We start from the raw sequence: 27,218 nt of genomic DNA on the forward strand, positions 1-27,218 counted from the left end.
GCTCAGTGCTGGGACCCCAGCTCTTTAAAATATACATCAATGATTTGGATGAAGGAATTGCGTGTAATATCTCCAAGTTTGCAGATGACACTAAACTGGGTGGCGTTGTAAACTGTGAGGGGGATGCTAGGAGGCTGCAGGGTGACTTGGACAGGTTATGTGAGTGGGCAAATGCATGGCAGATGCAGTATAATGTGGATAAATGTGAGGTTATCCACTTTGGGGGCAAAAACGCTAAGACAGAATATTATCCGAATGGCGGCAGATTAGGAAAAGGGGAGGTGCAACGAGACCTAGTGTCATGGTTCATTAGTCATTGAAAGTTGGCATACAGGTACAGCAGGCGGTGAAGAAGGCAAATGGTATGTTGACCTTCATAGCTAGCGGATTTGAGTATAGGAGCAGGGAGGTCTTACTGCAGTTGTACAGGGCCTTAGTGAGGCCTCACCTGGAATATTGTGTTCAGTTTTGATCTCCTAATCTGAGGAAGGACGGTCTTGCTGTTGAGGGAGTGCAGCGAAGGTTCACCAGACTGATTCTCGGGATGGCTGGACTGACATATGAGGAGAGACTGGATCAACTGGACTTTTATACACTGGAGTTTAGAAGGATGAGAGGGGATCTCATAGAAACATATAAGATTCTGACGGGAGAGGACAGTTTAGATGCAGGTAAAATGTTCCCGATGTTGGGGAAGTCCAGAACTAGGGGATACAGTCTTAGGATAAGGGGTGGGCCACTTAGGACTGAGATGAGGAGAAACTTCTTCACTCAGAGAATTGTTAACCTGTGGAATTCCTTGCCACAGAGAGTTGTTGATGCCAGTTCATTGGATATATTCAGGAGGGAGTTAGATATGGCCCTCACGGCTAAGGGGATCAAGGGATATGGAGAGAAAGCAGGAAAGGGATACTGAGGGAATGATCAGCCATGATCTTATTGAATGGTGGTGCAGGCGCGAAGGGATGAATGACCTACTCCTGCTATTTTCTAAGCTTCCATGGTGGTGTAATAAGATGTGGACCAAGGCAATTATAGAGAAGGCGGATGTCTCACACATTGACATATATTGTTGCTGGAGCACAAGTGTTCCAGAGAGTTTGCATAATTCTGATGCAACTTCTGAGTGCATGCTCCAACAACAGTCATTCTCCAGAAACTGTTTCCACTGGCAGGAGGGTCGATAACCAGAGGACACAGATTTATGGTAATTGGCAAAAAATTCAGGGAGGAAATTAGGAAAAATGTTTTTATGCAGCGAGTTGTAATGATCTGGAATGCACTGCCTAAATCAGATTCAATAGTAACTTTCAAAACAGAATTCAATAAATGCTTGAAAAGATGACATTTACAGGGCCTTGGGAAAAGTGCACGAGAGTGGGACTAATTGGATAGCTCTTTCAGAGATCTGGCACAGACACGATGGACTGAATGTCCTCCTTCTGTGCTGTATGATTTTATGGTATTTAACTCTGAGTGAACATGTGTAAAAGGAAGCGTTCCATGGGATAATGCTGTCGGAGAAAAGGTTCCAAAAGCAAAAGAGGTGGTGTGCAAAGTATTTGGCTCGTATTCATTGCAGAGTTTTGAACTGATACAAAATATGGGCATCCAGTTGAAGCAGAATATAGTCTTCATGTTCAATCCAAAACAGAGTGTAACAAAGTTCTCATTACAGTGCAAATGTAATTCTTTATCTTGTTCATTTATTTGATCGGGTACATTTTGTTGGATTACAGTTGCCACCTCCATGAAGTACAGCTTAGTCATTTTTCCAGAATTCATTGGGCAACCATTTAGCTTAATGATATAATATTATTCATACCAGGCATGTATATTTAATGAGAGAAATTCATAATATGCCACTTCAATTGGATAACATTCCAATACAATAAATATTCAAAGGAACTGATATTTTTTAAATTGTATTCATATGCTTTTAACACTGATGGACAGTATTTACAATAATAAACTGGGAATTAAAGATATGCGTAGCTATATTTTCAGCATAGTACAAGGCACCCTAATGGAATTACTGCAAGGTGCTTGCACTTAGGGCGTAACTAAAACAGGATGGATGTATGCTTGCTGCTGTTTGTAAGTTGACAGGATTTATAGCAGCAGTTAGCTTGGAGCACTTACAATTTAGTTTTCCCCCCAGGTGAGTTGGTGCCCTTCCACCTCACTCAAGTCTGTTGTGAAGTTATTATTTTAATGATAGAATCTGAACCACACTGTATGACCCATGCATTTTTATGGAAAAACTCTACTTAGTTCCAGAAAGTGCTAAATTGCAACAGTTGATCCAAAAATAATAAACCTCTGCTGTAAGAAAGTTTTCTGAGCTTATGTGTCACTTTGCTGTAGAGGTAGGCATCCTGTTATATTGTTTTCTGTTACCACCAAGGGACTCTACTTTTTCTTTTTCCCACAATGTATTCTGTTCGGAGCAATCTCATTGTGCTGCTTAAATCTTCACAGGAAATTGTTTGTTAAAACGTAAGACAAAACACATGTTGGTAATGGAATTCACTGCAGGAGACTGAAATAATGGAGTCCAGGTATGAGTGAAAAAGAAAACAAGAAGATGGTCCAAAGAAAGGCGATTGGCCGATTCATGTTTCCTTCTTCCACGTGTTATGTCCAATCTGCCCTATTATGGATTCTCCTCCACTTACAAAATCTTGTTCTGAGGGGTTTGTAAATGTGGCTGAACTTCTTGAGTTTTACCTGTTGGTGAATGGGGTGTTTGTTGACATTGGTGAAGATTGGATTAAGGGACAAGCAGGGCGCAGCACATAATAGGATACGGGCAGTGGAATTTAGAATGAGCTCCACATGTCGGATACATCTAAGGGAAGCCAGTGAGGAAGGTAGTGGGAACCTAGTCTCGATGTAACAAAAGCACAGATAAGGATTTTGGTACCAATGCGAGTGTGGTAAGTTCTTAGGTGGTCATGATTGTAGAAGTGAAAGTAAGTTCTTTGTGATGGATAGATTGCGGCGTTTAAAGCTGAATTTGAGTTGAACAAAACACAGAGGTGGTACACTACCTGGTTCAGCCTGACCAAACAATTGGTGGGTGTGGTTGGGTTGGCAGGGGTCGGGGGGAGGGGGAACAGTGTGAGGGGATGGAAGAATAGAGTCACGGGTGGGAATCAAAGAAGATAGCTTCAGCTGTAATTGAAATACAAGCAAGCAGTTTTGCTGTTTACGCTTTCTACAGAGAATAACTTCCAGCCTGCCTGTGCATGGGCAATACATCATATGTGGTATACCTCACCTCATCTGTTAGCACAGATGAATGCAACTCGAACAGTGGTAGTCTGAGTCCAAGCTTTCGTTCCACTTTGCTCAAATTTTTCAACATCTGACCAACCAAACAGGGATCAATGACTAAAATCAGGGATTCTTCTCTTTGTGTGCCCCAATTTGCACAACTCAATTCTGACAAAAGATCATTGACTTGAACATTAACTCTGTTTCTCTCTCCACAGATGCTGCATGACCTGCTGAGTATTTCTTGCATTTTCTGTTTTTATTATCAAACTGCCTTTTAAAACAATTTATTTGTATTAATTCTCAGGATGTGAGTGTCACAGGCAAGGCTGGTATTTATTGCCCATCTCGTTGCCCTGAGAAGGCAGTGTTGGGCTGTCTTCTTGAGCCACTGTAGTCCGAGTGTTGAAGGTGTCACTCTTTATAGCGATTTTATATGACTGAGTGGCTTGCTAGGCTATTTCAAAGGGCAGTTAAAAAACAACCATGTCAGTGTGAGACTGGAGTCGCATTTAGGCCAGACTGACTGGAGAGATTGAGTAGACTAGGCCTATATTCTCTAGAGTTTAGAAGAATGAGAGTTGATCTGATTGAAACATACAAAATTCTTACAGGGCTTGATAGGGTAGATGCAGGGAGGTTGTTTCCCCCTGGCTGGGGAGTCTAGAACCAGGGGCTACAGTCTCAGAAGAAGCAGTCAGCCAATTAGGATTGAGATGAGGAGAAATCACTTCACTCAAAGGGTGATGAATCTTTAGCATTCTCTACCCCAGAGGGCTGTGGAGGCTCAGTTGTTGAGTATATTCAAGACAGAGATCGATAGATTTTTGGATGTTAAGGGAATTAAGGGATATGGGGACAGTGCCAGAACATGAAGTTGAGGTAGATTGAATGGCGGAGCAGGCCCAAGGGGCTTGAATGGGCTACGCCTGCTAATTCTTATGTTCTTCTGTTCTTATGACTAAGGACGACAGCTTTGGTTCCCAAAAGGACTTTAATGAACAAGTTGCGTTTTTATAAAAATCTGTTAGCTCGTGGTCACTTTTCTTTTTATTGATATCAACTTTTTGTTTCCAGATTTTTTTAAAGCTGTTTTTAACCCAAGTCTCTTTCAAGGGATTTGAATCATGTTGTTTAGGACTTTTGGTGCCTTCGTGGATGCAGATGCAACATGAAGTATTCAGTATCAAATGGGCACCTGGAAGTTGTGACCTTCCATTGATGGATCCTCCTGTTGTCTAAAAGAAGTTGGTGACCAAAATTATGAACTCAAAGTAAAGAATAAATTTCATTGGCTTGCCATCCAGCCATTTATATTGTCATGATTGAAAAGCATTGTCTTACTTCCCCAGTACTTTTCAGTCATTAAAAAATCATGCTGGCGGCAGGGCACCAGCAGGCAGTGCTCTGTAATTGCATTTCACTATGTTTGTCTGAAGCTTTGCATTCTATTTCACAACACTGCAAACAGGCAAGGAAAACACTGGTATCTGCTTGTAATAGTGAAAATGGAACCAATATTGCATCCTGCGGTGAATTTAATATGACATTTTCTCTTCTCCTTCCACCTTGAACCTTCTCTTGTTTCTTCTACTTGAATCTTATTTTCTTCTCTATCAGCTCGGTCGATGTCAGCTGTGGCTCAGTGTGAGTCAGATGATTGTGGGTTCAAGTCCCACTCCAGGAACTTGAGCACATAAATCTAGGCTGACACTCCAGTGCAGTGCAGAGGGAGTGCTGCACTGTCGGAGGTGCCGACTTTCAGATGAGACGTTAAACCAAGGCCCCGTCTGCCCCCTCAGGTGGATGTAAAAGATCCCATAGCACTATTTTTCGAAGAATAGCAGTGGAGTTATCCCCGGTGTCCTGGCCAATATTTATCCCTACGTAACAAAAACAGATTATCTGGCCATTATCACCATTGCTGTTTGCGGGAGTTTGCTGTGCCCAAGTTGGCTCCTGCGTTTCGCACATTACAACAGGGACTACACTCCAAAAGTAATTCATTGCTGTAAAGCGCTTCGGGATGTCCGGTGGTCATGAAAGGCATTATATAAATGCAAGTCTATCTTTTTCTTTTTTTAACTCACCTGATACGACTCTCAGACCGGCAGACCAATTTGCCGTGGTGGTCGCGGCACCGGGATTGTTCCCCATTGGGGCAGGATCGAATAATCCAGTGAGGCTGATGTGCCTCACTGAAATGATGCCTTTGTGCAGAGTGACGTGTTAAACCTCAGGAAAAATGGCCAGACATTTTATGATGGTTGGTAGATCCTGGAGCTACTCTACTTTGTATATTCAACTGAGCCACTGCTATAATGCATCAGACTCTTGGGATGTAATTTAAGGTACTTAACTATCATCTTGAACAAATGTACCTGTAAATAGGGAAGGGTCTTCTAAGTATCACTTGGTTTTTCTATTGCCAATTGTCACCAATTATTTTGGAAATAAAGTAGCAATATAGCACCAATGAACAGCATTGTCTTGCAGATACATATTCCGATGTATGTTAACATTATATAAAGTATAAACAGCAACAACAAATCGACAACTTGCATTTATATAGCATCTTTAACATAGTAAAACGTCCCAAGGCGCTTCGCAGGAATGTTATAAGACAAAACAAATAAATTTGACACCGAGCCACATAAGAAGAAATTAGGGCAGATGACCAAAAGTTAGGTCAAAGAGGTAGGTTTTAAGGAGCGTCTTAAAGGAGGAAAGTGAGGTAAAGAGGTGGAGAGGTTTCGGGAGGGCGTTCCAGAGTTTAGGGCCCAGACAGCTGAAGGCATGGTCACTGATGGTTAAGCAGTTATAATCAGGGATACTCAAGAGGGCATATTCCCATTTTTCTTCAACGCAAAGGAAATGATATCACCTAACCAATACTAAATTCAATATGATTCTGGGCAATGTCTCATTATTTACACTTATAGAACCTGCTGCTGTTACATTTTCACATCATGTCACAGAGATTATCTTTTTCACAGCATGGAACCATCTGAAATGATTTAAAGATATACACCATTGAGTCACCTACTTGGACTCCTGTTAAAACTCAGTATTACAAAAAATTATGATTATATTAACATTCTTTTTACATTTCATTTTACTTGATATTTTGAATAATTTTGTTTTAAGAGTGAATGTTGATAACATAATTACACATACTGAATCGAAATGGCTCTGACAGTTTATTGTAGCTGACTTAACATCAACACATGATGCTGAACCATTCCTGCTGATGACAATTCTGCTTCTAGCCTATTTCAGCTAAAAATCAATCTTTCCTCCCTCCCTGATAATGTCATCAGAATTCAATGTTCAATCAAAAAAAAAGGAAACAGAACAAGCAAAAGAAAAGGGGCCAGAATTTACTGTAGAAATAACGGTAAGGCTAACGGTGCTCACCATTATTTATGTGCTAATTGGACAGCAAATTCAGATGCAGATGTTTAGTTAAACGCAGATGTTTAGTTATGTGCCACTCCTCTGTAAGCTGCGCGAAAACGGCATCTCACCGTCTGACTCCCCATTCAAATATATTGAAAGGCATGTATTTGCATGGCAGATATGAACTAAAATTGCCACAGAAATTTAGGGCTTGTCCATTTCAGTCTAAGTACCCTTTTTAATGGCATGTTAAGTCTTAATTGTTGCCAAATCACCCCTCTGGCGCTGACAATTAACTTTTACAGTATGGAGTCTCATTTCTTTGGAGTTTTTAATTGTTGTTGGAGATTTTCTTAATTTCATTTTATTTTACTTTTTCTTTCCGTCTCTATTTCAACTTGTATTCCTGGTTCAGATTCTGCGTTGTTCATTAACAATACTGCAATCTGCTTGGTTAAGGAGACACACTGTTGCTTTACCTGTTCACACAGATCCCAGATGCCCTGTAGAGGGTGCCGCACCATTTTGATGTTCCACTTGCAGTAACTTGCCATGCAAAAGCCCATGGAAATTAAATGGGCAAGGGGTTCACGACCTACAGTAAATTCTGGCCCATTTAGTCTATGTTAGTCAAGATTCCTTGTAACTGTTGCTATTTTAGCAGGGCTCTTGCTGGTAGTACGCTAACTTTGGACACTTTTCTGGCCTTCATTTTAGAAGATGGTAAACATGATGCTGATAATTTAGGCAATTGATCAGCTCATCATAATTTTTTTTTCTCTAGCTTATAGGAACTCGCATATAAATCTAAAAAACCATAAGAATGTGGATGTATGGTGTCCTTCTAAACGGTTGTATATTAAGTATATATGTCATATATTGCAAAAGATAAATGTTTACTTTGCTGTTGATCTGTGTGAAACTGTTATTAGTTATATTGTTTATTTTGAAAATATGATGGTGAAACCTGTGCCTGGTCTGTATCCAGCCAGCTGCATTACATTATGAGCAAGACCCTCAGTTATGGTGTAACATCTGGATTCTATGAAATGTGTAATCAACCCTTTTTAGCATATACATAGAGACCAAAATATTTCAAAAGAGACACTACAAATGGCTGGCACTTCAGTTGCTGAAAACTGTTAATTCAAATCGCTGATTAGCTGATTTGGTTTACAGGAAGTACATGGAGTGTTGCATTCATACTGTGGTAAAACATGTTGAATACTACGGAGAAAAGCTGATGAAACTTCTCACATATGAGCAGTTGTAGGGGTGCACCAATTAGCAGATTCTAATTGATTACACATTTTAAAAGACTGAATTGATTGTCTACATTACATTCTGCAGTTGGCTAGTAATGTGCTTGTGATAAAAAACATAATCAATGAGTGAAATTTGAAAACATAAGTTTACTCCTGTCAAGTGTATTGCTGATTTTACTCAACGTTTTATACACTCAAGAGGAGTAGATCTAAAGAGTGTTGTCATGCAAGTAATTTTTCTTTAGAAGCTTGCTATTTACATTTACAACGGGATAACCATAGACTTCTTAAACAGCCTGGAGTTTGATATTTAGAGTGGTAAAAGTTGAGAACATAGTTCAGCAATTAGCAGAATAGGATTTGCTGTGGTAGGAACAGGGATGTAGACTGGAAAATTACACACTTAAACTGAATATGCTTTATTATTTACTTTGGTATAGGCTCTCTTTTGAATTATTACATGGTAGAAGCTTGGCTTTCTGGATATTATGGATATTGTGGGCAACAGCAATGGATTGTAACCATTAAATGAAATTATTATTAAATCAAACTATTATGTAACACGCTACACACATCTGATTTGGTTGTTGAGATCCTATTCTACAGCGTTCAGCTGTAGCGTGCTGGTGATATTGTTGTAATTACAAAACACGTATTTAAGTATTTCTTTAGCTCAGTAGCTGAGCAGTCAACAATTAATCACAGTGAGTAAGCTGGCCAGCCTACATTATTTATTTTGCTGGCAAACTTTAAGTCTGACAATGGTCCAAAAATCCCGGCCTTCTGGGTCCGTATGGAGTGTGTACGGACCAGGGAAGGCATCGCAAAAGCCAGTTGCTTTGTGCGCTGAAAACCGACTTTTCCGATCTGTCAAGCTCCAGCTTGACAGATCCTCCGCATCTCGGGAGCGAGGACATTCGCATGGGCAAGATTGCGGAATTTACCCATATATTGCTCAGCAAATGTCCTCAAAACTCTTGCACCTGATAAAAGCAGGCGCATAGCTTACTTTTACAGGCATAAGAGTTTTAAAACACTTAAAACATAAAAAAATTTAATTAAAAAAACACATGTTATCTTTAAAAACCCTATCCATTACGTTAAATTTATTTTAAACCATAATTTAAAAAAACTTTTTAAAAACTCTGGGGGAAAAAAAAATTTCTCTCAGATATTTATTAACTTTAATTTCAATTAATTTTAATTATATGAGGTGTGTTTTTATTTCTTATTTGGTGATTTTTTTTTTCTCAATTAATAGCAATGAGAACTCGTAGATACGGAGTTCCCATTGTTATTAATTGAGAACACGTTACCTGATTGGCTGAGCAGTCACACATGACTGCATCTTCTGCTTGGGAACCTCGAGGACGGGAGCGCGCTTCGCAGCGCGGGAAGAGAAGGCCTTCCCACCGGAATTCCATGCTCCTCCTGGACCACCAGATACTTTGGGAAAAGTTTTCCGGTCGGAGTTCGTCTGAACGACGTCTCCGACCAAAATTTCAGGACCACTATCTTTTATTCAGATTTTTTTCATCCAATTTTCTGCCCCTTCTTCAGAAGGCAGTCATTTATTCCAGGGCATGGTTTCACAGGTGTCTTGCCCAAGTGTTTTTCCTTGTTGTGTGAACTAAGGTGATGCGTGTTAGCGGACTATTTGAAAATGGAAGACTTCAGAACCATGCAAAAGCAAAATATTGCGGATGCTGGAATCTGAAATAAAAACAGAATGCTGGAAATCTCAGCGGGTCAGGCAGCATCTATGGAGAGAAACAGAGTTAACGTTTCGGCTCGATGACCCTTTGGCAGTTCTGATGAAATGTCATCGACTCGAAACGTTAACGCGGTTTCTCTCCACAGATGCTGCCTGGTGCATTGCGATTTCCAGCATTTTCTATTTTGACTTCAGAGCCATGTTCAATTGGCTCTCAAGTGAAATAGCATAGACACTTTGCTGCAGGGTCATTGGATATTGATAAGCAGCAGAAACTATGACTGTTTTTTCCCCCTCCAGCACAGCGATACTGAGGCCAGTTGTGCCATTGAACTAGCTGCAGTCAACTGCATAAAACAGTTGGTGATTCAACCTGGGAGCATTTTGCCTGTGTTACCCAGAACCACACCATCTGGTGCAATTCAACACTGAAGCATTAGGGGACTCGCCCATCAAAATATTAAAAAGAACAAAATTACATTGCCTTCCAAGTATTGCGTTCCTTCAGCCCTATAACATTTCCTGGATAACAAGTTAGGACATGTTTCCATGACTCTATCAATACTGTTATCTCCCTGGTTCTTTTATCAATCTATTTTTGTCCCTTACTGAGAAGAAGTGATCCTTCTGCATTATGCTGATGGCCTAGCTCAAATCAGGAGCTCATCATTAGTTGATTAGTGATAGTAAATTCATACTTAGTTGCATGATGTTGGTGCAGCATGAGGGTGGGCTGTCCACAGCAACTTTTTCAACACTAGAATTTTTTATGTATTGAACAATCTGATTCACAAAGAAAATCTATTAAAATCATACAATTTAAACACACTGAGATCCTACAGCTTTTAGTGGCTGAAATTGATTTCTCCTTGCAATGGTAATGGCTTGAGCGCTTCTAAGATTTTATCATATTCACTTATGTGCCCATCCAAACAGCAGTGCCACTTTAACAGCAAATCCAATCTGTCAGCACAACTGGCTTTATATTTAGTGGGCTATAATAAAAGCAAACTTCTGGAGCACATAACAATGGGTACAAATAGGACTAAAAAAGGATCATGTAAGAAAGCGATCAAATCAAATTTAAAAAGTCAAGTTCAAGTCCAACAAATAAGATAAATATGTAAAACATAGGGTTGTGGAAATTTTGCAAATCAGTTGAGAAGTCACTCCATGACAATGATGCTCATTTGCTACAGAGTCCTTTTTTATATTCTAGTTCAGGAGATTAAGGGCCTAAATTTCCTCATGATTTGCACCGTTTTTTTTGGTGTAACTTAATTTTTCTGGTCTATTTTTTTAGTTGCAAATATGGCCATTTAATTTGTGCCAGTTAAGTGAGTTAGTTAGGTTTTTTATTAGGTCAGTTTTTTTTTCAAAAGGGTGCGTTCCCAGCCACTTACACCATTTATGTCAATTTGGCCAGAAAAAAGTTGTACTAAGCTAACTTAGGGCAGCATATGTGTGCACTTCTGTCCGCACAGAATGACCTTACTTACAGTTCAGGAATCAGTGCAAGTTAAAGCACCACCAAGCACCAAACAAAGCACAAGCAGCAATAACAATTCAATAAAAAATAAAGAAGTAAATAATTAAAGTAACAAATAAAAGTACTGCATCAAAGCCTACCTTAAACTGAATGGGCAATTAAGAAATCGGTGCAGGCAAGTAAGTAAGGACCTGCTCCCAAGCAACCAAACATTGCAAATAAAAGTTTAACTAACTAATTAAAAATAAAGAACTTCGGTAAACAATTGAATAACAAATAAAGAATTGTAGTAAATCCTATCTTGACTTGAACTCGGCTGGGGAAGGCAGCGGGCCGGCCTGTATGGGAGGCCATTCGACCTGGAAAAGGGGCGGCCGGCAAAGACGCATTGGGAGGTTGAAGGGAGGGGGAGGAGAAGCTGGGCTGGGCTGGCTGGGCTCGGCATGCACGGGCAAGCCCTTCACCAAGGGCTGGGGGGTGGGGGGGGCGCGGCGTGCGAAGCAGAGCGACCGCGGCATCGGTGGTGGCGGGGGGGAGAAGGGGAGAGAGATAGAGAGCTGCTGGCTGGCCTTCATATCGGGGGGGAGAGGGGGGCGACCGAACATGGCATCGGTGGTGGGGGGGAGGAGGGAGGAGGGGAGAGAGATAGAGAACTGCTGGCTGGCCTTCATATCGGGGGGGAGAGGGGGGCGACCGAACATGGCATCGGTGGTGGGGGGGAGGAGGGAGGAGGGGAGAGAGATAGAGAACTGCTGGCTGGCCTTCATATCGGGGGGGAGGGGGCAGGGTGGGCGACCGAACGCAACATCTTAATTTGCATACAAACAGCAACACAGGCAGGACACTGCTGCAAGTTTCAGCGCTTCTGCGCATGTGCAAACACCGGACCTGACGCCACTGCGGGCTGTAGCTCTGCCCCCCACTGCTTAATCTGCACCACGCCAGGGCATTCCACACTCTTAAGAACGGCCAAGATGGGGCCATTTTTTTCCGGCGTCGTTTCCAGTGCACAAAAACGGCGCATAAACGGTAAGTACGCCAAAAAAACGGGATAGCCAAAATTGGGCTCTAAAGGTGTAACTCCGAAAGCATTTATTAACATTCCCACTTATAGTATTTGTGAAAAGGTTAATGTGCATGTTTGAGTCAACAGAGGTATAGGCTACTAAATGGCCCAGAGTTTGCAGTGATAATGATGGTGAAACATGTTCGCGTTCACCGTCGTTATTCCTCTAAAAGTGGCCGCAACTTCTGGAATCAGAGCATGTATAGTTAAACGTGGATATCCAAAAGTTGCTGTCAGTAATTCCCTGCTCTGCCACAGGTTGCGCTGTCAAACTATCCAGAGTAGGCAATCAATTCAAATCAGTTTCTGGTGAAAACTTCCTCTATTACGTTGGAATATTGCTGTTTCCACTCCCCCCAGCCCCCCCATCCACCCCCTGCCCCCACCCCCACCCCACCAATAAAGTTAAGCCCTATTGAGAGGTATGATTGGGTTTTTAATGGCATATTGACTGCTGAACAACCACTCTGGCCCTGAAAAACTAATTTTATATTTGTGGAATGTCAAATTTTTCAATTATTTTGATTAAGAATTGCATAGTTTAAAAAAAAATTAAAGTTTTGATATTTCAACTTCCATCTTAATCCTACGTGTATGTCCAAATCTTTATTTCGCTCTCGGTAAAATTTATAATAAAGTAATTAGAATCTGTGCATTTTACTTCCTGGTTTGTTGTCTGTGACACTTCTTCACTGTGATTGACTGCTCAGCCTGTCTGATGCCATCACTGCTGCTGGATGCTGGAGATTCGCTTGAATTGGCGCCAGATTCAAACTAAGGTCAGGAGAGATGAAATTCAAGGCAGAGATCGCTAGATCTTTGTGGGCAGCTTTCTTTGTGTTCAGCACTGTTCATTTGCCACTGACTGCAAATTCCAAGCCAATGACACTAAAGGGAATGAATAGGAAAGGTTCTGGTGATCATATGGTAAAAAGTGGAAGGTTTTGACAGTTTGCAACTACAACCGCAGGTAGTTCAAGTAATTAAGTGGGAATGTTTGAAAGGCGAGATAATCTATTTAACGTGGTGATTAACCCTCTGCAGTCCAGAATTTTAAGATAAGCAAGGCTCCAGCAGTTTGGAATTGCTGTGTTTATCAATCAATTTTATTTACTATATTACTGGCTGCAGATTCTGAAGGACTGTGTGGATTTTTAGATCTGAGATGTCAGATACAGACACCAAAACAAAGTTGGGATGTTAGCTTTTATCATATTTCATGGTGTTGCTATATTACGCTGTCAAGAAACAATACACAGAATAATGAGGGAGTGAAGCTGTATTTTACAGGTATATGCAGTCTTGCATTGGTTCGGGTTTGGAAGCAGAATATTTGTAATCAAAGAAGAGCCAGTTAATTCTCTGTTGACAAACAGTAGTAATGCACTGAGCAATTGGAGAGATATGTGGATGGGAAATTTGGGAAAAATTAACATATAGGAAAGCGACTTTTTGATTTTCTGAAACTCAATGGAGTGGGAGATTAAAATTAGAATTTTTGAGGGAGCATAATCCTAAGCTCATTTTTACATAACTTGTGAATCTCCTGTACTGTTGACCAAGTAAATCAGATGATATACTGTTAAATCATGATGGTAGCATGTAATGCATCTTGTATTATGCTGCTGCTAAGCTAGATGTGTGTTAAAATTTACATTTAAGACTACAAAGTCTATTTCCTGTCAGTATACACAACCTGAGATCAGTTAGCAATTAATTCCAGTTTGGTAAGAGAAGTTTGAAGACTGAGAGATAGGACAAAAAAAAGAGGATTGATTTTCTCCCCTATTTTCTTATACTTTTAACACTTTGAAAAGAAAGAACAAAATAAATCACACTTGCATAGTACCTTATTGCATCTTTTGAAGTGTGGTCACTGTTGCTATTTAGGCAAACATAGCAGCCAAATTTACACAAAAAGTAATGAGATAAAAGACCAGATAAATATTTTTTTGGAATGAGTGATGTTTTCCAGAATATGAGAAGTTTCCCTGCTCTTCTTTCATGGGATCTTTTATGTACGCCTGAGCAGGGTGCCTTAGTTTTTATATATTGTCTGAAAGGTGGCACAGATTACTCCCTTAGCACAGCTCTGAGAATATATGAATCTCTTAGTACAGCACTGACAATATATTAATCCCGTGGTACTGCATTGAAGTGTCAGCCTGCATCAATGGTTCTCAAATCTTTTTGGTTGAAGGAACCCTTTTCAAATCGATGTGTAATCAAGGACCCCTCCCACATTTAAATTATAATACTATATAATATGAAAGTGTTGCATGTAAAGAGTGTTTTAATATTAATGCTTTTAAGAAAGCAGGTATTTACTTGCAGATATCAGTGAGATGGATGTGCCTGCTTCTCACACCAATTCTGGATACTCAGAGCAACAGAAAACCTCTATTAGCTACTTAAAGCTGCGTAATTTTTGAAGCTGTTAGCTGGCTGGCCAAGGTGAGTGAGGGCACGAGCATCCCTGCACATGATGGGTTGCTGCTGGAAGCAGGACTCACGGCCATACTGTCCCACTGGCATGTTCTGCAACAGCTACACTGCAGGATTGTACCTGTTTGTGTGAACACGTTCAGGCACGCCTTTGAAGGACTCCGCAGGTGCACTGATCACTTGTCCCGAGGATGGCACAGGGTCGCAGCGCCAGGGAGAGGAATCGGCTCGACCAGCAGGGAGGGCTCAGTTGCAAAGTGAGAGAGAGCTGTGGGCCTCTGTGAGGAGGCGGGTCCAGCCGTTGAAAATAATTCACAAGAACTGAATCAGTGGCGGTTTTATGAAGGGGAGCAGGCTTGAAATTACCTCTGGTCGTGGACCCCTGCAAAGTCTCTACAGCCCCCAGTTTGAGAAACACTGGCCCAGATTATGTGTTCAAGTCCATTGTAGGGCTTCAACCCATGATCTTCTGACTTAGAAGTGAGTGTACAATAACTGAGTGAAGCTAGCACCTAATAGCTGAATTTGGTATCTGTATATGAAGAATAGTCTTAAAATTGTTATACTTTTCAATAGTTTATAACATATTTTTGCGGTTTTATTGAATCGTGGTTGTTTTGTTAAAGAATTATTGTTGAAATTGGATAACACAGGTGAGGAGTGAGTGACCATGTTTGTATTTAAAACCAGGTGCGAATCTTTTTCTACTTAAAAAAAACTCAGGGGAGCCGCTCCAGGAAGGAATTGGAGCGCTAAATCAGGCACTCCACCTCCTTCCTGGAGATCAATCAGTAGCAGGGGGTCGGTAAGTGGAGCAGCGTTGCACACTGGGCCATGCAGCATGGCCGAATGGAAAGGCACCTTCCCTCCCTTAAAGGGAAGGGCCATCGCTGCAGGCTCTGCAAAAAAAAAGCTTATCTTCTCCCCGACGGCAGCCGCGATCCGGCCCGATCAGCTTGATGCACTGCAGCAGAGGGCTGGGCTGATCAATCACGGGCAAAGAAGACTGGCCAAATACTTGAAAGAGAGAGGGTAAATTGTTTTTTTGTACTTATCTTTGGCCACCTCTCCTTTAAGTATCACCCCCGAAGCGCCTGGCCTCCTGATGGACGCCTCCTGCAGCTGCCGGTGTTTTCACTCAGCGATGTCGCAGGGGGTGGAACCCAAGTTCGGGTCCGGGGCGCTACTGGGCGATGGGCACGGTGATGATGCCACGATCTTCGGGCGAAGGAGATCGGGGCGCAAAGCTGTACTACTGCCACAAACGTCCTGCCAAATATAGCGGGAGTCAATGTTATCGGTGCGCCTGGTCAGAACCCAGTTAGCACCCCGTTATCGCCCCCTGGAGGTGATAACGGGAAGTGCTAAGGAGACCAATTTCTAAGCCTTAATCTGTTGTGTTCACTGCTGTATAGTGTGCTTTTTAAAAAAAAATATGGTTCAAATGGTGAAGATATTAATTTTATCTCTTTCAGATGGAAAGGGTTAAAATTAGAACAAAAGCTAAGCAAAGATTTGCAAAGAATCTGATCCTTGAAGGAATTTTGAATTCTCAGGTTGATATTAGGGAGGCAAAACTGTGCAGAATCAAGCGGGTATTTTTCTCAAGCTGTTCCACGTACATGTGTTCTGATTTATCAGTCCTAACCCTCTCTGCTCCATAATAATTACTAACTTATGCAAAAATGTGGAAGTCAATTTCTGTTCATGGTAAAGAAAGAAATAAAGACTTGGATTTATATAGTGCCTTTCACGACCACCGGATGTCTTAAAGCGCTTTACAGCCAATGAAATACTTCTGGCGTGTAGTCACTGCTGTAATGTAGGAATGTTGTACAAAAAGAGATTTTTTTTCCCCCATAAAAGTTGTGCCACTACAACAGATCAATGATTGTCTTATTCAGCACTTGGTAGGAAGGATCATCTATAAACCCCTTCCTGGATGTCATTATCACATTCTTTTCGCTCACTACCCTGGCCTCCATACTTGTACATCTTTCCAGATTATTTATGAACAAATTATGGCAATGTACCTAAACTCGAAAATCAGTAGGATATTACCCATTGCACCGACGTAACCATTTTAAAACCCTGAGAGTTGAATTTGAAATGAGTTGAGCCCTCTGAAAACGTTAAATTCTTTGTCCAGATTACTTAACTGTGTTCGTACAATAATGACTTCATGAAGCCTCCAAACAATTTCCTTGGCAGTTTATCCTTAGGGCATCACTGAGTGAAATTGTCAAATTAAGATTATTTTGTGCTCTGGACATATGTCCACTGGGAACTGATTCAGCTTTCTCCAACTCATTTTACTTAGGACCATTAAGTGCTTTCGAACAGAAAAATAAAAGTATGTTCATAAAGCAACCCTCCCACCCTTTTTCGAAGGTTTAAAAAAAAATCTGTAGTCTAAAGGTGTAAGCATTTATTTATTTTAATCCATTCGCAATGAGTATAGTTAGATTATATGATATCTCCTTGCAATCTCCAGAGATAGATTGCCTAGGCTTCTTCCTTTAAATTTAACTCAGTTGCTTAATCATTGTTATTATTTACTGATGCCCGTTTTAAAGCTTCTGATTTCTTTCTTATCAACCAATTTTACTGTCCGAATGACATTGCTGGTAAGATTTTGCTTTCAGCAGGATCTCAGAACATACAGAGGTTAGGGACAATGCTGCTGCAGTAAAAATACCCCTCTCCTGGGAGAGCGACAAGCAAAATTCAGAGCTCTATTTCACAGCATTCTGTTGTCCTGTATGTAATCTTAGAAAGCGTCTGCACAAATAGCAAGATCGCTTTTCTTCTGTGTTCTTTTTTACGATTGCTCAAAACTCCCACCTTTAACATGCCCCCTCACCATCCATTTACTTCTCTTCTCTGAGGACAACGTGAGATAGGATTTGAATTGATGTGTAACAAAGGACAGGCATTAGTTTTAGTCTTGCTGTGGTAGTTCTAAACCTGCAGAGGAGAGAAAAAAATACTTCTTATACTTTCAGCAAATTAAATGGTGCTGGTTTTCTTATGTTTGAAAAAGATTTTGAAAATGATTTCTTCATTTCCTGTTGGTGATGGTAATTTTTTATGTACATTATTTGCTTTACCAAAGAGACTATGATAGAGTTAAGAATCAAACCATACTGGCATATGCATTTGCTTACTGTAGAAACTCAACTTCAAGATGTGCAGATGGATTAAGAGAGGGTGCTTTTGAACATATGCACAGATGCATAGAAGCATTTTAAAAAGATGAGATCACCTTGTGTTCTTTGCTTCAAAACCGTCAGAAATTTTAACAACATATATGGATGGTTTAATATATAAATTTCACACATAATTTGATTTGCAGTGAGATCATAAGAACATAAGAAATAGGAGCAGGAGTAGGCCATTCGGCCCCTTGAGCCTGCTCTGCCATTCAATAAGATTATGGCTGATCTTCTACTACAATTCTTCTTTCCTGCCCTATCCACAGATACCTTAAGCCCCTTACTGTCCAAAAATTTATCGATCTCAGTCCTGAATATACTTAACAACTGAGCATCCACAACCCTCTAGAATATAGAATTACAAAGATTTACAACCCTCTGAGTGAAGAAATTTCTCCTCAACTCAGTTCTAAATGGTCAACCTTATCTTGATACTCAGACCCATAGTTTGAGACTTTCCAGTCAGGTGAAACAACCTCTCAGCATTTACCCTGTCAAGCCCGATAAGAATTTTAAACATTTCAATGAGATCACCTCTCACTCTTCTATACTACAGTGAATAAAGGCCCATTCTACTCAATCTCTCCTTATAGGATAACCTTCTCATACCAGGAATCAATCTAGTGTATCTCTGTTGCACTCCTTCGAAGGCAAGTATATCCTTCCTTAGGCAAGGAGACCAAAACTGTAGATAGTACTCCAAGTGTGGCCTCACTAAAACCCTATATAATGCAGCAAGACTTCCTTACTCTAATACTCCAACCCACGTGCAATAAAGACTAAAATACATTCCTTCCTAATTGCTTGCTGTACCTGCTTTTTAACTTTCTGTGCTTCGTATACAAGGACCCCCAAATCCCTCTGCATATCAACATGTACTAGGCTCCCACCTTTTAAAAAATATTCTGTTTCTCTATTCTTCCTACCAAAGTGGATGATTTCACATTTCCCCACTTTATACTCCAAGTGCCACCTTCTTGCCCATTCACTTAACCTGTCTATATCCCTTTGCAACCTCTTTGCGTCCTCCTCACAGCTTACATTCCCATCTAGCTTTGTATTGTTAGCAAACGTGGATGCATTACACTCAGTCCCCTCATCCAAGTCATTAATATAGATTGTAAAACGCAAGTCCTAACCACTGATTCTTGCGACACCCCATTAGTTACTACCTGGCAACCCATTAATTAGGACTAATTCAGAAGGTGAAACACCAGTTCTGATTATATCATGATTTATTGGAACATAGCTTGAAGCTTGAGTGGTTCATGAATTGTCAAGCAGGATTCAAATACCTTATAACATCTCAGAAATGTCTCAAAGCTCTTCACAAAAGATTAATTACAGTGAAATGTAGTGACTATTATTGTGCAGGAAATGCTAAAAACATTTTTCACACAAGAAGTTCCATCCCATGAATTGCAATGAACAGTTACACTCTTTTTCATGATGTAGTTGTCGGCCAGGACATTGGAAGAACTTCCTGCTCTTTGAATAGTGCAATTGGACCTTTAATGTCTGTGTAATCATTAGAATAAGAAGATGAAGCTTGATGTTATGTATCATCCAAATAATGGCATCTTTGACAACAACAATTTGAATTTATATAGTGCCTTTAATGTAGTAAAACATCCCAAGGCGCTTCACAGGAGTTTTATAAGACAAAACAATAAATTTGACACCGAGCCACATAGGAAGAAATTACGGCAGATGACCAAAAGCTTGGTCAAAGATGTCGGTTTTAAGGAGCGTCTTAAAGAAGGAAAGAGAGGCAGAGAGGCAGAGAGGTGGAGAGGTTTAGGGAGGGAGTTTCAGAGCTTAGGGCCCAGGCAGCTGAAGGCACGGCTACCAATGGATGAGCAGTTATAATCAGGGATACTCAAGAGAGCAGAATTAGAGGAGCGGACATCTCGGCGGGGGCAGTGATTTGTGAGGCTGAAGGAGATTACAGAGATAGGGATGGGTGAGGCCATGGAGGGTTTTGTAAACAAGTATGAGAATTTTGAGATCAAGGCATTGCTTAACCTGGAGCCAATGGAGATCAGCGAACACAGGGGCGATGGATGAGTGGGACTTGGTGCGAGTTAGGACATGGGCTGCTGTGTTTTGGATGACCTCATATTATGGAGGGTAGAATGTGGAATAGCTGCCCCCACGTTATATTGGGGAGTCAGCCTAAAGTATGCACTGAGATCCAGTGAAGAAATTAATTACCATGCTAAACTCACTGTCTAATGTTTCTTGTTATATATTTTATAGTTTATTTAAACAAACTTAGTTTTTTAACCATTTTCAAAGGAAATACTGAAGAGGGGCACTGTGACAGCTGTAAAGATGTTACTTTTGATCAGGTCGCTACAGCTCACTGATACCATTAAAATCACTGGTTGGGTGGTCTCCCAGGACCCAGATTTAATAAGGTTAGAACATTGTCCAGTTCTTCTTTGTCCCTTTCAATGACTGAGCCTGGTGAGCTTAAGGCAGAAACGTGTAGGTGAATCCTCAGATATTGGTTGGAAAAGCAAATCTCCAAATTATAAGTAGATACCTTGGAGGGGTTTAATGCTGTTCTATTTGTAATCATTATAGACGAACCTGACGAACATGAGACCAGCCTATCTCCAAGTCTGAAGTTTTAATTTAGAAGTACTCCTTAAAGCAATCAGCACATGGAAAATTTGGTGAGGAAAAAGGGGTTGCAAAGATAGTGAAGATTTTAATTTGTGCCATAAATATAAAATGATAATTTTGATTGATTTATCCACTGAGGCTGAATGTATCGACCCTTTTACATTGATAGAAGCACTGTCAACATCAGACCACAGCTTCCCCCCTATCGATGGGGGAAGCTGTGGTCTAAAAAGCTGAGGATCCCCACCAATATTGTATACCCAGATGTTCATGGGATTCATGAGTTGCCATTGGTTCTCCACCAACCTATGAATGTGCAAGCTTTGATTAGGAATGGCAGAAGAAACAAAATAGGGAATATGGCGCATGGAGGTCACGGATCTCCATTTGATCCCTGCTCTTTCAAGACTTCTACTTAAATATAAAAGTACCTCACGAATGCCTAATTTTGAACAGGTGTCATAGACCTGGAGCTGACAGAGGAAATTAAAGGCATAGCATTGTAGTCTCCTTATTCAACTTTTCTATTTAGTTGGTTTGTTTTTACCAGTGCGCCAATAATCAGTCAAGTTGAATAAAATATAGGAAATTAGTATTATTCAAAAAACACATACTTTCAAAGTTAGTAAAGCTTGCAGTTATACTATGCTACTAGTCAGAGACCAGTTGTGACAGAATTAGTTTTCAGCTGACAATGGATGATTTATACTGGCTAGCTGGAATCACACACTCAGAGCCAGGAGAGAATGCCGCACATGTATGCTGCCTGCTGGCTATAAGAATATGGTTCTGTCTCAGAAGAACAAATGACTTTAGAGCCCAGCTGGGATTGTCCACACTCTCAAAACATCCTATTTTATAAAAAATTGTACTTTAGTGTATTGAACGTGTAGGAGGTTCAAAGGACTGATGTTATAAAGCTAATTGACACTGGACTGAAGCAATACTTTATATGGTATTAAACTCAAAAGGTGTGAGACAGCCTTACCAAGGGGGTCTCATATTGTTGCATTCCAGAGTCAAACTCCGCATTTAAGCTCTCACTTGTATTGCTGAGAGGCTGAAACCGTTTTGCAGTGATGCAAAAGTGATCTCCCAAGTATTTTTAGGCACCAATTATAAAAATGACGATGTCAAGCAATTTAAAATGAATCTTTCTCCAAATAGAAACCCAGTTTCCTAAAATATTGCACCACCTTCAGTTGTGATGTGGAAAAGAGTAGTTAATTATTGTATGGAGACGAGCCACTGACAGGAATGACACCCAAACACTGCCACTTTGACAATTGTAGGCATTTGCAATTTTTGTATCGGCGGAGAAAGGTGACTCACAAAACTCCAAAATCACGTGGGAATAATTTATAGTGTTTAGAACATTGTCAAAAACAGTGACTGTGGCAGGTTTGTTCATTTGCATTTCAGACAAATTGTATATTGTAATTTCTAAAAAATCAAAATATGGACTATGTACAAATTTTGGACAAACCCACGTCTTAATGGTGCAACAACTTATATTGCAATTTACAGATGTTGACATGTCTTGACACAAAATAATGGTTCGTGAAAGACAGACTGAAATCCCTACCGGCCATAACAGTATCTGCAACTACACCAGGAGAAAAGTTTGCTTGTTCATCACAGTTTACTGATAAACCTAACAACGGTGGAGGCTTTGAATTGTGCGTCTTTTACCTGAATTCAAATGTGAAGTAACATTGGTTTTAATCAGTATTATACACTGCTGCAAAATAATTGTTGGCCAGGTGTATCAGTGGAAGTCGGTGTTCCTTATCATTAATGTATTGAAGGGTAACGGAAAGGGTTGCAATCAGTGTTTTGTGTGTTTGCTAAACTCAGAAAGGCTACAATTACTTGGCTGCTGGCCGTGTGCATTTTAGACCGCTGTGGCATTAAAAAGGTAACATGCCCCTCAGCTGTGTAACTGTTCAGAAAACGGTTGTGCTACTGCTGCTGATAAAGCAAGGGTTAAATGTCACCGCTGACTTGCAATTGTGGCGAGGCGATTTTAAACGGAATCAATACAAAATATAAGAAGCAGTGAGCAAAGGGTTAAATTTCACTGCTGTAATTGACACGCTATGCAATTGTATTAATGCAGGATGAAATCGCTGTCCGTTGCAATACGATATTGGTAAATGAAAGATTTCTCTTGCAATCACTGCTGGCTCTGTTTTTCAGTCATGTTAATGGATGGTTGAGTTTTGGCAATCACTGCATTGAAATAGGATTGTTTTCTGAGGATCAATGTAAGGGTTAAACGAAACCCCCCACCCTGCGGTGCAGGAGACACGGTGAGGCGCTGAAGGAAAGGGTTACCTGTGGTCCACACAAGAGCAACTCCAGTGTGTTGGTCAGTGAGGGAGGTGGCTGCTGCTGCCGTGTGACGATGCTGGAATGGGAAGGACTGTGCGAGCCGCGCTGGAGCAATAGCCGCGCAGCATTAGCAGTAGCTTCCAACTGATTCTTGTTGTCATCTCCCTCTGACAGAAGCTTGCACATTTTTTTTTGTGTGGATTTTTTGTGTGTGCGTGTGTGTGTGGCTCGGACTTGCCTGTGCGTTGTGTCTCACAGCAGATTATTTGAAGAAGACTTTTAATCGCTGGGCGATTTGTGACTGCACTTGTGGGGGCAATTTCCACAGTTTGGATACAAGACGGGCAGATCTCTCTTTTTTGAGGGCTTGGAAGAGATTTTTTTTTTGGATTTAATTAAAAGATTTTTTTTGTGGCTTGTGGAGTTTTTTTTTCCCGTTGCTGTTTTTTTTCGTGGAAGTGCTTCTTTCTCGTGTTCTTGTGGCGGAGGCTGGGACTGTGACTGGGACTGGCCATGCGGCTGTGTGTGGTGTTGGAGGCGGCCAGCTCGGGCTCCGGACAAGGCTCGCGGCTCTCGGCGGGCTTCTGCCCGGGCAGGTGGCTCATGTTGCTGGCGCTCAGGTTACTTTTCATTGTGCCCGCAGGAGAGCCGGTCGGGCGCAGCGACAGCAACTTCCCCAAAGCAATGGACAACGTGACGGTGAGACAAGGAGAAAACGCCGTCCTCAGGTAGGAGAGAGAGACACACAACAAAAAATAAAAGTATTAATTAAAAATAAATAAGTGAACAATTCATTTTTTGTTGCATGAAAAGTTTGACGCATTTACACTTGTATTTCTGACTCAAAATTATTACGATAATGTGTTTTTTTTTAATTTTTGAAATCTCTATAAACATTTTGCCTACTCTTGCACCTATTTTCTATGTTTCTATGTTTAAGCATTCTGTGTGCAGGGTTTATTTTTGCGAGTCAGCAGTATATTTGTTGGATGAATAATGTGATATTCGGGTAAGTCCTTGTCGGCAAGAGGGGAGAGACGGCTTATCTACACTTTTTTACCTCAGGAATTTGTCTGACAGTCTGTGTATTGCTATGCCATCTTGGGAAGCGCATCTCCGCTGCAAGCGGCTTCACTGTGAATTCTATTTCGCCCACTTTATCTTTCAGCTCCCGTCCGCGATGACAATTGTTTGGGTTTTTTTTCTCTCCGATGTGAAGAATAACATTTATTTAGTTACCCCGAATCGTGCACGCACATCTACTGAGAATCTTTCAGGGCCAGGAGACGCTCCGTGGAATAATTCTTGTATTTACACTTTGCTCATGTTCTTGGACACTGTCCAAGGTGCTGTCTCCCGGTTTATTTTGTAACTGCATTGATGGTTATGGGGACAAGGCGAGGGATTTTCTAACTTTCTTAAGAGGGTGGGGTGAGAAAGAGATACGATCCCGGGCTAGTTTCTAATATTATTTGGATGTATTGTGGGGATGGATGAGGCATCATAGAGTAGGAGGTTATCATTGGAAAGGAGAGTGCATTTGCGCTTTTTGGTGTTTTATTTTTAGAATTGATGAGGATTCCTCCTGTGTAATTTCAATTTAATTATTGTACTCTGCTAATCTTCAGAATGCCATTAGTGTGTAATTATTATTTGATGTGTATATCTTCGATGGGAAAGGATCAGTCTAACCATCGAAGTATTTAGAAAAAGGTTGCTGATCTTCAAATAAATTATTAAAGATAAAGGTCTTTATGCTTTTTGTGGTGGTGTGGTCATAAAATATCCATCTCTGGGAGAAGAGTATCAATGGACCAATTTGTATACACTGCTTGCACTGTGTAGCCTTAGTGTAGAGCACTCCCTCTGTTCAGTGTTGGTGATTTTATTAATGCAATCCTTCTCGGGATATAGCCTCCTCGACAGAGAGGCACCCTTTAGATGAAAGGCGATCTGGGTAAATTATTACTGTGTTTGTTTTATAAGTGATGCAGTCCATGGTGGTGACAATTGATAATGTTGTCAATTTCATTAATGCATCAATTAATAGGGAATCATCTTTTGCACCTCGTGTGTTAGTTGGGAAAAGATTTGAAGCATGTCATTTTTATTAGTTGGTTTGATATTCTATTTTCAATATTCAGAAAAAAGGGTTATTAACTGCAAGGAATTTGGGACTTGTATTCCTATATAACAGAATCTAGAGTATAATTAATAGTTAATTTAACTTTACAATCACTGCTTCATAATATTTGTGACTCAGCATGTTGATTATTGATGATTGGAGTGTTAGATACTGCTTGACTGATATAGTATCTGCATAGAAATTATTTTATGTTGAATATTTTTTCAATCTATAAATAATATAAAGTTATTCTTAATAACATGTAAATTGTATGGTTCATAAGCTCGGTGGGAAATTAAGCTGTGAGGAGGAAACAAAGAGCATGCAAAGGGATTTGGACAGATTAAGTGAATGGGCAATAAGGTGACAGATGGAGTAGAATGTGGGAAATGTGAGGTTATTCACTTTGGTAGGAAGAATAGAAAAACTGAATATTTTAAATGATGAGAAACTATTACATGTTGGTGTCTCGTACAGGAAACAGTGTTAGCATGCAGGTACAGCAAGCAATTTGGAAGGCAGGTGGCAGGTTGGCCTTTATTGCAAGGACGTTAGAGTACAAGAGTAACAAAGTCTTGCTGCAATTTTACAGGGCTTTGGTGAGACTACACCAGGAGCCAGGAGTACTGTGCACAATTTTGATCTCCTTATCTGAGGAAGGATATACTTGCCTTAGGCGGTGCAACAAAGGTTCACCAGATTGATTCCTGGGATGAGAGGGTTGTCCTATGAGGAGAGATTGAGTAGAATGGGCCTACCCTCTCTGGAATTTAGAAGAAGGAGAGATGATCTCATTGAAACATGTAAGATTCTGAGAGGGATTGACGGGGTAGATGTTGAAAGGTTGTTTCTCTTGGCTGGAAAGTCTAGATCTAGAGGGCATAGTCAAGATACGGGGCTAGCCATTTAGCACTGAGATGAGGAGGAATTCACTCAGAGGATTGTGAATCTTCAGAATTCTCGACCCCAAAGGGCTGTGGCTGCTGAATTGTTGAGTATATTAAGGCTGAGATAGATACATTTTTGGACTCATTGAGGAATTAAGAAACATGGGGATTGAGCGGGAAAGTGTTGAGGTCGAATATCAGCCATGATCTTTGGCAGAGCAGGTTCAAGGGGCTGCATGGCCTACTTCTGCTCCTCTTTCTTATGTTCTTATTAAATGTGTGTATAGGGAGTAAGATAGACTTGTTTGATCACTCTGAATGTATTCCTTTTATTTCAGCTTGTGTTGCGGAAAACTGCATTAAATTTACATCTGTAACAATCTCCACCACTACACTTAGACATGGAATGGCTTTTGTTGCACTCAGCTTACTTAAAATTGTGTCTCTTGAGGGTATCATATGAAGTCATAAGAAAATACATTTACTCTTCAGATGAGAATTTCAGGCTTGTGTTGGGTGACAACTCCATCAGTTTTAATTTTGCTTGCATAAGGATGTTATTTATATTCCAGGGACTTCAGTGAAGTAAGTTATTCTCATTTTATGCATGCCAAGGCTGTGGAGAAAAATATGGTTGTCCTGGGAGATCAGGTGAACAGCTGCAGTTAATTTACTAAATATACTGAAACTGCTTCAATTTCAAAAATTGTAAGAACAAGAATATGTCCTAACAGGATTGGACAGGCATTTATGGTCTATTCTATGCATGTAGGACATCTCCATCTAATAGCTCTGCAACGTTTCAAAATTTTATCAGGCAGTCATTGTGGTCACCAGTTCTTGACACATTGCTAGCAAAAGGGCTACTTCCTAACATAACTTTCCAAAATATCAAAATGTTTTTCACCATTGAATATCATTTGGTAAATTCAACACCAACCATTTCATGAAAATGGTGGCAACATGGAATCACATTATTTAATGATGTAAATGTTTGATCAACAGAGGACTAGTAACTCTATTAGTCAATGTGCTGTTCTTCCAAACAGAAGATTACTGCCTCAATTTAACTGCATTGCATGGTGGAGTGCAATTGCGTATTTGCAAATACGGAAATAGTTGCACTGTCTACTCTTGAATGGAGGTACCCAAGATCCACACATGCTTGACTGCTCCAATGTTTGCATGATCTTTGCTCACTGACCTCTTAAATTGTAGAGAAAGTTTTAATTAGCAAAAAAGATGACTATCCCCATCACCTCTTTACTAATGTTAGAAATTTGAAGATACAGGTTGAACCTCTCTGGTCTGGAAACATCCGTTGTTCAGCATCCATGGGAGAACTGCAGCTTTTCTGGGCCTGAGCTTG

General features: G+C 40.5%; 1 protein-coding gene across 5 annotated transcripts in view; it reads left to right on the top strand.

The window, feature by feature from the left end:
- The window catches only part of opcml (opioid binding protein/cell adhesion molecule-like), a 2,007,248-nt gene that overhangs the window by 677,785 nt on the left and 1,302,245 nt on the right, over nucleotides 1-27,218 (top strand). For 4 of the 5 annotated variants that reach the window (XM_070894353.1, XM_070894355.1, XM_070894354.1 and 1 more), the window contains exon 2: nucleotides 23,481-23,565. In XM_070894353.1, coding sequence (XP_070750454.1) covers nucleotides 23,522-23,565 — 44 coding nt within the window. In that variant the 5' untranslated portion in view covers nucleotides 23,481-23,521. Of the gene's footprint in view, nucleotides 1-23,069; nucleotides 23,566-27,218 lie in introns of those variants that run through there. The other variant, XM_070894352.1, reaches the window with a different exon arrangement.

The sequence above is a fragment of the Pristiophorus japonicus genome, chromosome 11, assembly GCF_044704955.1.
Source record: "Pristiophorus japonicus isolate sPriJap1 chromosome 11, sPriJap1.hap1, whole genome shotgun sequence".
Classification (NCBI taxonomy): Eukaryota; Metazoa; Chordata; class Chondrichthyes; family Pristiophoridae; genus Pristiophorus; species Pristiophorus japonicus.